The following is a 13,263-nucleotide window of genomic DNA, read 5'->3' on the forward strand; positions in this document are numbered from 1 at the left end:
CAGAATACATTTTACAGAAGGGTATTAGGGCTCACTGAGCTCATGAGCAGCTCAGTGAGCAGATCAGGTAAGCAGGAGGCTGGGGACCATCTGGCATCTATGCCAGTTACGCAGTTTGGGAATTTAATCATCAAATACAAATGTAACTTTACTAACAAGCTTGGAAAAACGCAACACTCCAACTCTACAACTTGCATAATCTTTTGGCTGACAAACAGTGGTGTGCAGTCAGGGGCAGCAGGGCTAGCACTGTCGGAGTTCTTCACCTGCTGGTCTTGGTGTCATTGTTGAAATGAGCATCACTGATTGGACAATGGGCAGGTGCGTGATGAACCACTGTTATTATCTAGTATTCTGGAGGTGATTGCTGCTAATTTAACAACAAGATCGGGTAGGGGACCTGCTTCTGGGGCCTTTCTCAAGGCGCCAGTTTGCAGAAAAAATGGAAATTGTGAGTAGAAGACCAACATGGGGAAACTACCAACACCACCACTGGGTGACAGCTAGCTGGAGCACAACAAGCTGCTCTGCTGGCCATGTTTACTCTTCAGTACAAGAACATGGAATAGCAGTGGTTTTAGCAGACTCAAAGAGCAATTCATCAAAAAGGATTGCAGGATGGATTTCATCCAGAGTGCTAGTTTTTTGTTTTGTTTTTTTACTTTCTCTGGATTAGATTGGCTCTGCTGTTGGCATTTGGTGCTAACCCTGGTTTGAACCTGGGATCTTGCCACTGTCTGGTGAGCATTCTAACCACTACCCACCTTGGCCTCATTAATACAGAGTATAATTTTTAATTTTTTTTGGATGATGCAGATGCTTGAAACCTACTTGGATGGATATTTTATAAGAATATGGATGGAAAGAGATTAATCTGAAAAGAAATGAGTCATTGGAATCAAAACACCAAAATGTCCAGTGGTTCACAACTTTAAAACACATTAAAACCGATGAGTTACAACTACAACAGGTACATTTTAAGTTATGTAAAAAAAAAAAAAATCAAAAATCCAAGTTTGCACAAATTTGTGGATTAATCATGTAGTTATTTCATTAACATATGCTGCTTGGTTTTACAGTGCGATTACATTTTAGAATGTTAACTGTATGCCTCCAAACAGTTTTTCCATTAAGAAATATTTCACATGAAATCAAATACATTATTGGAACAAAATGGAATCTGACAGATTTGTGGCAACATGTCACAAACAAAGCTTGCCTTATTATATATCCACATGTCTCCATCGAGTTTGATGTAAGATAGCAATGACATAACTCTCTTATTATTTCAACCACATTATAGTCCACACTTCAAAGAATGCCTTGTTCCTTAGTTCTTGTTCTTTTCCTTAAAACTTTGGCTCAATTGTTTCTTGGAAGATGACGTTTCTCTGTGGAAAGTAACTTTTGACAAAAGCAGTGCTGCACATTAACCCTTCTTCTCCGGACACTGGATTTTGTAGCCAACCCGGTAGGCTTGCAGGTACACGCGTGCTTGGTTCAATCTGAAAACACAAACCACACTGCTGTCACACATTGTGTTCTCATACCGAGATATAACAACATTCTTCTAACTACAACCCACTGGAAGAAATATCTTACTCATTTCATAGCATTTCTTAACCATGGTAACTTTATTACAGGATTACAGAATAACCACAGGAGGAAAAACAACTGACAGGAAGTTTTTTGGGAGTTAAGTTTTTCAAACAGGACACCGAACGCAGAAAATATCCAGTTTGTCACAGCCACATAACTTGACTAAAAATGAATTAGAACAAAAACCTGTATTTAGTGCAAAGTTGAACTCCCAGGGCTCCGCAGCGGTCAACATAACTCTCTCTGAATGCCTTTCTCACTGCTCGAGCCATAGCAACCACAGTGGTGACCACAGGACACGTCCTAGGGGCCACAAAAAGAAGACGGCAACAAGCCGTTTGTAAATTACATAACAATAATTTATATACACACACACATAAACATATATGTGTCAAGATAAGTACAAAGAAGAACCAAATTATAGTAATAATGCTGTGTTACAAGATATTCATTTGTGTCAGACAGTTACTTTGAAAGAGTGGAAAAATAACCCATTGACAGTGTTTGTTAAGTTATTACAATGTGATGACATTGGTGTCAAAGACGTCAGAAACAAGAAACAACTTGTTCACTAAGAACCAGGAACATTTGTAGATGATCAATGGAGGCGGCTGCCAAGCAAGGCACCCAGCCCATATATTGCAAGCAGCATGGGATTCAAACCCACTGAGACAAGAGACAAGAGATGAATTGAGTGATTCTCTCTGTCATATAAATACTCAAACAGAAGGGTGGTACGTAGACCAGAGGCTGGGGCATACACCCCAATTCCCTTTGGAAATTGTACCCTTTGTTTATTGTAGAAATTCCTGCCCTATTATCAAATGCATTACATTACATTAGGAAGGAAGTTATTTAAAAAATATATACATAAAAGTTGCATCCAGCATGAATTTCACTTTTGCCTTTTGGTTCGATGTGAAAAATGCTGGAATGGGAGTGAAACCAGCTTTCCCTGTGTGGAAATGTTCCCTTCTGTTTGCTAAACTCTGGTCCACACCATGGAAATGGAACCACACTTCAAGTGTAAATACTGTCTAAATGAAAACTACTTTTTACATCAACGTATTTTTATATAAGTTACCTGCAAAAAGTCTATAAAAATGAATGACTGGTGTCATTAGTGTTGATTTTACTCACAGTCTCTCACAGCGCAGGCCTGCGGTGCCTTCTGGGCAGGTGCAGGTGTTGTGAGGGCTGCACGTGGCTCCATGTTGGCAGGGTGGTACACAGGGGGTAATCACCGCTGCAGACACAGCGCAAGGCATGAGTTTCAATGCAAGAACAGCGTGAATGGTATTTAATATACGCATACAGGCACACAGTATTATTCATAGACTGACCAGTTTCACAGAGACTTCCGGAAAATCCTTTAGCACATTGGCACCTGTTTAGGCCCACACAAACGCCACCATTCTTACAGGGTTTCTGACACTCGACAGACTCTGAGAAAGAGCGAAACATCAGTTGTTAGAAATTCATTTAGTCCTGCCAAGTCCGGGAGTGAGACAGAGGGCATCAACATTGGTACTGGTGTTTCTGAAGAGCTGTAGTACTGTCACGCTTTTAGAGTGAAATGACAATAACAAACTCTGAAAGTTAACTGCTGAAATTCCAGGTGAAACGTTACATGACGAGCAACACAGTTCAAGATAGTGCACTTCACTGTTATAGCAGACTGCATCTGGTTGTGCTACCGCTGCAGATACACTGAGAGCAAATGTGTCCCCTCACCTATCTGGCATCGAGCTCCTTGCCATCCAGCGACACAGGTGCACTTGTTGACATCCACGCATCTTCCTCCATTTTGACAACCAGGAGTACAGAGTGCTATAAACCCAATGTCATACACAGACAGCAATATGTCAGGTGAGATGAAAAGATGCCCGTCGGTAACACAGACCTCTGACGGGCCCACAGATTTCAGATAAACCAGATGATTTATATATAACCAGACTTGTAAAAACTGGAGTCAAAGCAAAAGGTTAATTTTTTTTTTCTGCGTTGTCGTACTCACGTGAGAGGCACTGGGGACCGGCGTAGTCAGAGGGGCACTGGCAGGTATCAGGACTCACGCAGCGGCCGTTGTTAGCACAAGGCAACTCACACACAGCTGTGAGAGCATTATGAGGACAAGCATCAACAATACATTTAAAAAAATGAAATGCCTAAACAATCCTACGGAATAGGAAATCACATAAACACCTGAGCACTTAAATGCAAACAGTCAGTTTTAAGTTAAGCTCAACGAAGTGACGCACATTTATGGTGATAATTACTGATCAAGAGATGCACAAATGTGAATGTTTAATGTCTCTAGTTGTTACATTAAATTAATCTTGCTCTCTTTGTTCTGTGTTTAGCTAAGCAGACATGAAGGAAAGTCTTCATTCAAAAGCCGCATACCTGTATGGCAGCCTGATCCCGTCCAGCCAGGAGGACACAAACATTCATTCCAGCGCATACATGTCCCTCCATGGGCACAGGGTGGGGAACAAATGGCTGAAACAAAAGAAAATCCATAAGTAAATATTGTGGGATAGCATTTGTATCATTGAACTCCTCGTTAATTGCGTTAGTTCTTCTAATAAATAGATAGAAACAATTGAAAGAGAACAAATAAAATGTGCCGGTTTTCTTTTTCTATATTGTAGTGAAACAAAGTTCCCCAATTCTCTGTGTGTACAATACTAACAATAAGTGTCAGAAGTGGAACGGCTGCTTGACATTTTAGTGAAGTACAGCTATTGTTATATTGGCTGAATTTAGTTCAATTACAAATAAAAATAGTGTTCTTAAAAATACTCTCAAAACCAAGTAGGCTTTATTTTTAAGACAAAAAAGTAGATGAAGATGATTACAGACGTGTATTCGTTAACCAAACTTTGTGTATTTATTTTTTAAAATATCAATTAAATTAGTTATTTGTTCTGATACGTGATACAAACTGGGCATCATGAGACATTTTGGAAAGTCCTACCAGTCAAATTCCCACTAGAACAGCGTGGAGTGTTGTGGAATCACAATGAGGGCTCCAGTCACACATTACCAGCATAAAAACACTTTGTGACTGGCACCTTTATCTTTATACAGATACAATAACTCAGGTCGATTAATAACACCATTTAACTAGGTAGCCCACGGGTCATTCGGGAACCGTCTGACCAAGGAACGTGGGAGGGCTATGTTTCTATTATTAAGGAATTTCCTTCTGCGGTTGAGGAAATAGTTTCTATTCTATTCTATTCTATTCTATTCTTGTCTAGTCTAGTCTAGTCTAGTCTAGTCTAGTCTATATATACACATTCAGGGGTTGGTTGTACCTGAGCAGCCCACACCAGGATATCCCGGAGGACAGTCACAACTGTTTGGAGCCACACAGTCCCCATAGTTCTGGCATGGAGGGTCACACACAGCTGGGAATGCAACAAAAAAACAAAAACAAAATTGGATTTACATTACCAGCAACTAATGGAAATGTTTGCCATGCTGCCACCAGAAAGATTGCCCCTCGGAGTTGAAAGACAACCTCAAGGTTCAGAGTAAAGTATGACTCACGTTGGCACTTGGTGGGGTCATCTGTTCTCACTTTATATCCCTCCTTGCAGGTGCAGTTAAACCCACCGGGATGATTTTCACAAAGCTGCTCACATCCTCCATTTGTAAAGTCTCCACATTCATTCACATCTTGGGAGAAAAAAAAAGAAGAAGAGGCAGCAATCAAATGAGTTTACTAACTTCCATTTGGGCTATGGGGCAAGGTTTAATTTGCTTTGTGCACAAACAACAATCTGATAGTTGAATGAGATAAGGTCTTTTACTTTCAATCTAAAAGACCACAGTAAATCTAGTACTAAAAGATGGTTAAGTTCCGAGTTCTTAATAAAAAAATGTCTTCTCTGCAGAGAAGGTATATGGAGATTTCAATCGTAGAACAATAAGTGAAATGCAACTCATCCAACAAAACTGTATTAGGAGAAAAAACTGGAAATGAAGTCTCACCCACACAGCTCCGCATGTCTTCGCCCAGTTTCCAGCCTGCTCGACAGCTGCACTGGACGCGGCTCTCTGCGTCCACACTACAGAAATGGTCACAGCCACCATTTCTCAGCTTACAAGATGTAACGTCTGTTTCAGTGGAAAGTATATTTTATTTTCATTCAAGATTGAAAAAGTAAGACAATGTTCAAGAGAAACCAGAGACAGAATTGTAGATTTGTTTTTGTTTTTTAAACAAACAAAGAAAAAATGATATTGTCACAAACTACTATAAAATATTTAAAAATTTGATTGAAATGTTTGAATCTTGGAGTTTGTTCGATAAAACAAGACAATGACAAGGTGAAACACGAACAATTTCTGGTTGTGCCACTACTATCATATAATGGATCTCTTCTTCTTCTTTTATTTATTTATTTTTTAAATTAAGATTGCTTTGCAAATAAATACAGTAAAAATTTAAAAAAAAACCTGCTGAATTTAGCTGTGACAACATGTCAAGGAGGAACATACTTTATTGCTACCTAGGGTTAAGTACTGAACAAAATACACAATACTTGGGTCACTCAATAGAGATGGATTATGTGAATTTAACTTTAGTGTATCACATATATAGTATCAATAAAGAGTGGATAGACGATGCTCGATTGTTGCTCAGGATCCATTAAAAGGGCCTCATAAGCCACAGGTGACCTGCGTCTGTAGTCAGTGGCTTTTCTGTCCGTAAAGATTTTCATCTCACTTTGAAAATATGTGAATATTTTTGATCCCTCCTAACTATAATCTTCCTTAAACACACAATGTGAACTTTAAAGAGGAACGCACTGCTGCAGGTGAGGTTGTCTCTGTCCAACAACAGAGGGGGTGGGCAGTGGCACGTGTATCCTCCTGGAGCATTGGTGCAGGTGTGGGAGCAGCCGCCGTTCTGAAGCTTACATTCATCAATGTCTGTTCACACACGCACACGCACACAGATTACCACTTCTTCTTGCTATGGGCCAAGATGAATGAATAGAAATGAGTGGGTAAACAGCAGAGTGGGGAAGATGAGTGTCTGTGAGTGACTGACCCACACAGGTGTGACCATCAATGTGCAGCTGGAAGCCCGGCCTGCAGGAGCACTGGAAAGAGCCCCGAGTGTTGATGCAGATGTGCTCACAGGTTCCATTTAGCACTGAACACTCATTGACATCTGGGGATCAGAAATATTTAGATAACACAATGTTTGACACAACCAGACAGCTCAGTGTGAGAAGCATTAGGCTTGATTGAAACACTTCACGCTGCTTGTTTTAATTAAGGGACTTACAATGGCACTGAGTTTTGAAAATAATGCCTGTCTTTTTGCGTGTCTTTTTTTGTATATTTGCTGCCCTCTAGTGACAATGGAGGATATTTTGGAAATGCGGGTTAAATTTCCACAACATTATCATATGAGTGAGCAGTGTGATAAAAAACCAAAAAAAAAACAGGCTTTGAACAGAAAGACACTCAAAGCTTTTAGTGCTGATAGCTGCCGCATGTTATTAATGTGCAATTGTTTATAATATTAATAACACCTGTAATTGTCCATCAGTCGGTCTACAAATTCAATCTTGTCATATATTAATATTTACCAACATTTTTACAACAAGCACACTGTTCAAAGACCCTTAAAGATATTCTGTTTTAGACAGTTATGTGCACTTTAATAGGCATGAGATAATCAAAATGACTTCTTGGCTCAATAATGTAAATACAATTACCTTCCAATCTTAGTTCTTCATTTTGGGTTCAGGAGGTAGGAGGCATGCTTTTTAATTGTCTTTTGCAGTTGAAAAATGATGCCCTTCGAAAAGTGCATGTCAAATGGTGTGAGGACAAGGTCTTTTCTCTTGGGATGTTAGGATGTAAATATGTTACGAAGCTGTGGTGATTTTAGAATTTTTTTTTTTTTTTATAAAATTGGTTTAAATCCAACATATAGACCTAATTTTAAAGCCAATCACCAACCTTAAATTTAAAGTATGCCAAAGCTGTTGAATCAGTTCTTACCTTACCCATGGGATTTAGAATGTACCGTACATGTATTTCCCATGACACTGAGCTACTAAAACATCTGAAGCTCTGATTTACCGGTGCAGTTGTGTCCGTCCAGCTCGAGCTTGTAGCCCACTGTGCACTGGCAGCTGTAGCCTCCGGGCTCATTGGTGCAGTTGTGTTCACATCGGCCATTGTGCAGGATGCATTCATCAATGTCTGTAAACAAATACAACCCCGTAGACACCTGTTGAGTGCTGGAGGTCAGAAGTGCCCTTAATGCACACCCCAGAAAATTAAATAGAAGTATCACTGAAAGAAAGCAAGCGCATGCTCTTTACCTACCAAAGCATGAGTGTCCATCTCCATTGAAACCCTGGTAACACTGGCAGAAATACGACCCTATGATGTTGCCGCAGCGAGCATTAATGTCGCACCTGTGACCACCTGACGCACACTCGTTCTCATCTGCAGAGAGGAAGTGACTTTTTTCAAGTGCATGCAGATGGAAATTAATTTCTATTCAATGAGCATATTCATGCCACCTGGGATAATTTCAATCAACGTCATAACAGCAGGCATTAAAACACACGCACACAAGGAATATGACCCCATCCATCGGAAGCACTGTTTTCCACGGAGGGATGTCAGCACTAATTGCTTACCTTCACAGTGTGTGCCGTTTCCCCGGTAACCTGGGCGACATACACACTTGTAGCTCCCGAGCGTGTTCTCACACACACCCTGACCAGCGCACACTTCAGGGCTCTCCATACATTCATCCACATCTGGGACAGATAATAGAATTTGCATTTTGAAAAATACTTTAAATCAATTGTGGAACAAAAAAGTGATGGGGGGAAAAAAAAAGTTTCACACTTTCTGTTGAAGTTTATTGAAAGGATAGCCCCCCCCCCTTGAGATGTAACATCTAATTTCCAAGGGGTCCTTCCCCATTTCCTAACTCAGGAAAAAGTTGCTGTGTACCTGGGGTAAAACATTCACCCAATTTGATTGCGAGCAGCGGGGTTACAAAATCATTTCCATGTCACCAAAGCCTAATCAAGTCCTAATTACCCACATGTGGTTTGAAGTTCTGTCACTGAAATGTATTCGGAAGCGATAATTATAAACTGTTTTCACATAATTTGCCTGACAAAGTACTACAACATGCAGATATTATGGGTAAAATAACGTGACAAAAGAAGTAGCTACCTATGAAAACGAGTCATTTCAAGCCCTTAAAAGCTTTGCTTGTGATGCAGTGGGTATGAAAATGAAACACGTGACAAGCAGGCATACTGTGAATGCACATCATACCTTGACACACGGTGTAGTCAGGACACACAGGACCTATACAGTGGACAAGAGGCCAGACATGCAGTGGAGTCACACACAAAAAAAAAAGAAAAAAAAAAAAGAAATGGAAAATTTGAAAACAAAGCTGTGGGGGTTATGTGACGGAGGATTTTGAAGGAAAGCAGAGGTCATTAGTTAATTAAAAATAAAAAAGTTGGAATAGGTAGTAAACGAAAACAAACAATTGTCCACACAGTGGAAAAGCAGCAAAGCAGCACGTTCAGTTTCTGAACACTTTCTGAGTTGCTTCTTTTTTCACAACCCGCATGAAACAAGTCAACTACTCAGACCACCAGAGGAAATGTGGGCATCACTTAACCGGCTGTGGCGATGCTCAACGACAGACTTACCGACGCAGGCAGGGGCCTCTGCTCGGAAGCCCAACAGGCACTGGCACAGGAAGCTCCCGGGCGTGTTCACACACACATTCCCAAGCTCACGGCGACACTGCTCCTCGAAGCTGCACTCATCCACATCTGCAGGAAGAAGAAACAAGCAACTCTGGATAGGGAGACGAATTTCCACATGTAAGTAATCTAACTATCACCAGCAGGGCCATTCAGGTTTATTTTCTTGGGAAACTTCATTTATACGGCACTTCTTACTCTTCATACAGGACTGACAGAGCAATAATGGAACAAATGAAAGATTATGAATAGTAAAAGTGTCTAAAATGTACACCAGGTGTTATTGGAAAAACTTACTGACACAAAACTCGACCAAAATACTTTGCAAAAGACAAATGTAATGCAAATACAATACAATAGGTACATGGGTTAAGATAGGAAAATACCAGTAGATAAAGTTGAAACTGAAGTTTAGAAAAATAATTCAAACTGTATTCAAATGTAATAAATGTATAACAATTTTAATTTGTTAGAGATATGACAATAAATTAGTAAGTAAAATAAAGAAAAAAATATATTTTTTGATTGAATTAATTATTGAAGAGGTGCATTTATATCATTCTGTTTACGCCTCTGACCCGGCATTACAGACCATGTTTAGCTTGTTTTATAGAAAGTGCTTCTATCAACACAGTTTAACTGGACAACCACATTCCTTAAACTTCTCCCTTCAGGAACTTCAACCTCACCGACACAGGTTTTTCCATTTGGCGGCATTACATATCCCACCGGGCAGGAGCAGGTGAAGGAGCCCTGAGTGTTTTTGCATTCGGCATCGCCCTGACAAGCCTGCAGACCCGTGACTGCAGCCAGAGCACACTCGTCCACATCTAGAAAAAAGAAATGAGCTGTTCGGGAACTCAGCTTCCAAGGTCCTCACTAACGCTCGCTCCACAACACACTGCCACACACACTCAGGAACGCATGACTATAACAGACCTTGGCACCCTCCAGAACCCACGAGAAACCCACGGAGACAGCTACACGAGTAAGAGCCGTGAGTATTAGTGCAGCTGGCGTGAAGACCACATGGGCCCCGTCCGTCTCCTTCGCACTCATCAACATCTGTTGAACAGATACAGGACAACAAGCTACATCTAACTGAGAACGTTAAACGGTGGACAGAAGTTGTTCACAGCAAAGCTTTAGTAGTGTGACACATTTCTGTAAAAGAAATAAAAGCGGTAACTAGATTAATAATTAAAGCTGTTTACAGAAGAAAGAATTTCTCAAAATAAAGGCAATTGAGTTTTTTTCACCCCGTTAAATAAAGTGCCACAAATTTGTGTCCTTACGTAAGACGTATTCACGTCTCACCTTTGCACAGTGCTGCTCCTTCCAAAGTGAAGCCCACAGGACAAGTGCAGTTGTCACCACTGTTCACCATGCCTGCCGGACAGCCACAGACAGTGCTGCTCTCCTGTATCACCTGGTTTCCTGGGCCCGGAGGAGACAAACTGGAGCTGGACGGAGCCGTGGCAGCCGAAGATGCTGCGAATGTAAAAGAGAAATGCGACAAACATTAAAAGTAACTACGAGTTGGAACGTGATCTCGATGAACGAAGAATAAAGACGTACGTGTGGTAGTTGGGGGGCTTGGAGTCTGCTCAGTGACATTTCTGATCGTATTCTCAATCACCTGATTATAAAACAGTACAGATTGTATGAATACAACCACAAACAAACAAACAAACAATCAAAAAAGAACAAATTGTTTGAACAGAGCTTTGAAACCACCAACCTGGCTCTGGGTGAACTCTGTCTCTGTGTGGTTCAGCACTTCATTTTCCTCGGGGCTACTCAGCGGGTCGCCCCCTGATAACACCAGCAGCAGGGCTGACAGGAGGATCCAGAGGTGAGACATCACCTGAATCTGTGTGAGGAAGAGGAGGAGGAGGAGGAGGAGGAGGAGGAAGAAATACAGTTACTGAACCTTCAGGTAATGTTGCATGAAATGCCAAGAGGTTTGTAATAAATTAATGTAGAGGCGCTCAAGGTAATAGAAATTGCATCCATGTGAATTGTGCTCAACACAGAGAGAGAGAGAGAGAGAGAGAGAGAGAGAGCATACATGTTGAAGCAGGCAAAACAAGAGAGGGGTAAAATCACCCTGTAATTAAGTCAATCAGCCCCCCTGGGCTGTCTGCACAGAACAAAAGAAACTTCCTGTAACTCAAGCCGCTACAATCTGAACTCCACTAACACGAACTCCTGTTTGATCCAAGTTCATATCTGGATCACAGTAATGCAAAACAAAACAAAAACAGAAATGACACAGTGAGACAAAACTGACAAGGCTTTTCTGCGTGTCGATGCGGAATGAAAGTTGCGTTAATACACGTAAAAAAAAAAACGGACTCACCCGCGGAGAACGCGCTCGAGCGTAAAGGGGGTGGTTTGGGTCACCGGAGACAAACCGGGCTTTTCGGATGCAGAAGCGGGATCCAGTCCTCTCTTGTCTCCTCCTGGGAGCTGCCGCACGCCAGCTTCTTCTTCTCGGAGGGGGGCTGAACGGTCCTGCAGTGACTATATCCTGTCCCGGAACTGTGCACTTCCCATTCCACAAATCCCCAAATACCTCAGGAGAAGAGGGGCTACAGACCGGCCCTGCGGCCCCGGCTGGAGCGGTCCTGTCCCGGCTGTGAACCCTGACATGCAGGTCATAAACCCAGGAGGACACACTGTCCGGGCCGAAGGCGAAATTACTGAGTTCATAACGGGGGTGAAAATAAATGGATTAAAACGTGATTTAAGTGAAGTTGGAAAATTGGGAGATTTTAACTTCCTGGATCAACATCTGCTCCTCCAAATTAGATAGATAGCATCCTGAAGAAACAAGGAAAGTACAAATAACAAATTCTACTAGTCAGTTGCATAAAAGCAATAACAAGAAAGTGGCTCAATAAGGAGCCTCCATCTACTTAGAATGGAAAGAGATCAAGTTTGAGAGGTATTTGAAACCTTGGAAGGTATATATTTAGTTATTCTTCTTTCAGTGGCTGCCTCTGCCAATTTGCCTCTGTGTCTAATCTTTTGGTTTGGATGGATGGATTAATGGACAAGCCAGACTGTACGTATGATAAACAAAAAAATAACATTAAATGAGCAGGTGTGTTGAAACTTTTGACCGGTATTGTACCTTTCCATAAATTTGAGCACTTTTCTATTAATTGTATATTCACTGACACTGGCTTTGGCATGACTAAATTTGAATCAAACGTCGGCTGCCAATACCAGCCTCTTTCCTGCACTCCAGAGTGGAGAGAGTATCACCAGAGCGTTGGCAGAGGTATCGAACATGTGGCCCAAAGACTACACCAGGCCCATGAGAGGGCTCAATCTGGCGTGCAGGATGAGATTACAAAAACAAATAATGGCAAAGTACACTTGTCAACTTATCCAGCAGGGTAATGCTTTTTCAGTAAACTGGAGATCTCAATAGATAGTAGATGTTCAGTAAAAATGCCTCGAGATGTGTTGCAGCTGTGAAAGCTGTCTCCCTCATCATGAGCTAATAGCACAATGAGATTGTCAAAAAGATGCTCAAAGAGGGCTGCAGAAATCCTCTGTTTTGTTATGAAGAGCTTCAATCGTTTCCTTACACCACTGTAAAGAGAAACAGGCAACTAGAAATTTAGATTATTATTATTATTCATAAGAGATTCAGAAAAAAAAGTGAGTTTAATGTTATTCATATTGTATTCACAAGGAAATAATTTGCAGTTGGTTAGTAATTTTAAGTTATTATTCTATCAGTTTATTGGTCCTGCACAGTGGAGAGCAAGTTTGGCTGTAAATGGCCGTTGAATTAAAACAATTTTGACACTTCTGGTGGAGGAAGACTAAAAGGCCACACTGAAAGCAGTAAGTCTCAAAAAGA

At 41.1% G+C, this 13,263-nt stretch overlaps 1 protein-coding gene across 1 annotated transcript; it reads right to left on the reverse strand.

Annotated features, from left to right (window-relative positions):
• Positions 1–805: 805 nt before the first annotated feature.
• Positions 806–11,881, reverse strand: LOC308115215 (uncharacterized protein). Its single transcript, XM_080472626.1, has 23 exons — positions 11,746–11,881; positions 11,125–11,256; positions 10,962–11,022; positions 10,701–10,874; positions 10,323–10,448; positions 10,073–10,213; positions 9,327–9,452; positions 8,938–8,970; positions 8,283–8,405; positions 7,963–8,085; positions 7,714–7,836; positions 6,668–6,790; positions 6,424–6,546; positions 5,602–5,727; positions 5,158–5,286; positions 4,923–5,015; positions 4,006–4,101; positions 3,617–3,712; positions 3,334–3,429; positions 2,943–3,044; positions 2,740–2,845; positions 1,786–1,902; positions 806–1,505 (listed from the first exon to the last, which is right to left on the reverse strand). Exons 2-23 carry the CDS (start codon positions 11,245–11,247, stop codon positions 1,430–1,432), a joined length of 2,436 nt encoding a protein of 811 aa, XP_080328752.1. The 5' UTR covers positions 11,248–11,256; positions 11,746–11,881; the 3' UTR covers positions 806–1,429.
• Between the last annotated feature and the right edge of the window lie 1,382 nt (positions 11,882–13,263).

The sequence above is a fragment of the Lipophrys pholis genome, assembly GCF_963383615.2.
Source record: "Lipophrys pholis genome assembly, chromosome: 10".
Taxonomy (NCBI): Eukaryota; Metazoa; Chordata; class Actinopteri; order Blenniiformes; family Blenniidae; genus Lipophrys; species Lipophrys pholis.

Coding starts and splice junctions, on each gene's coding strand:
- LOC308115215 (XM_080472626.1), bottom strand. CDS start 11,247: ATGTCTCACCTCTGGATCCTCCTGTCAGCCCTGCTGCTGGTGTTATCA. Junction 11,023..11,124: donor CAGAGTTCACCCAGAGCCAG/GTTGGTGGTTTC, acceptor TTTTATAATCAG/GTGATTGAGAATACGATCAG. Junction 1,506..1,785: donor CAACTTTGCACTAAATACAG/GTTTTTGTTCTA, acceptor TTGTGTTTTCAG/ATTGAACCAAGCACGCGTGT.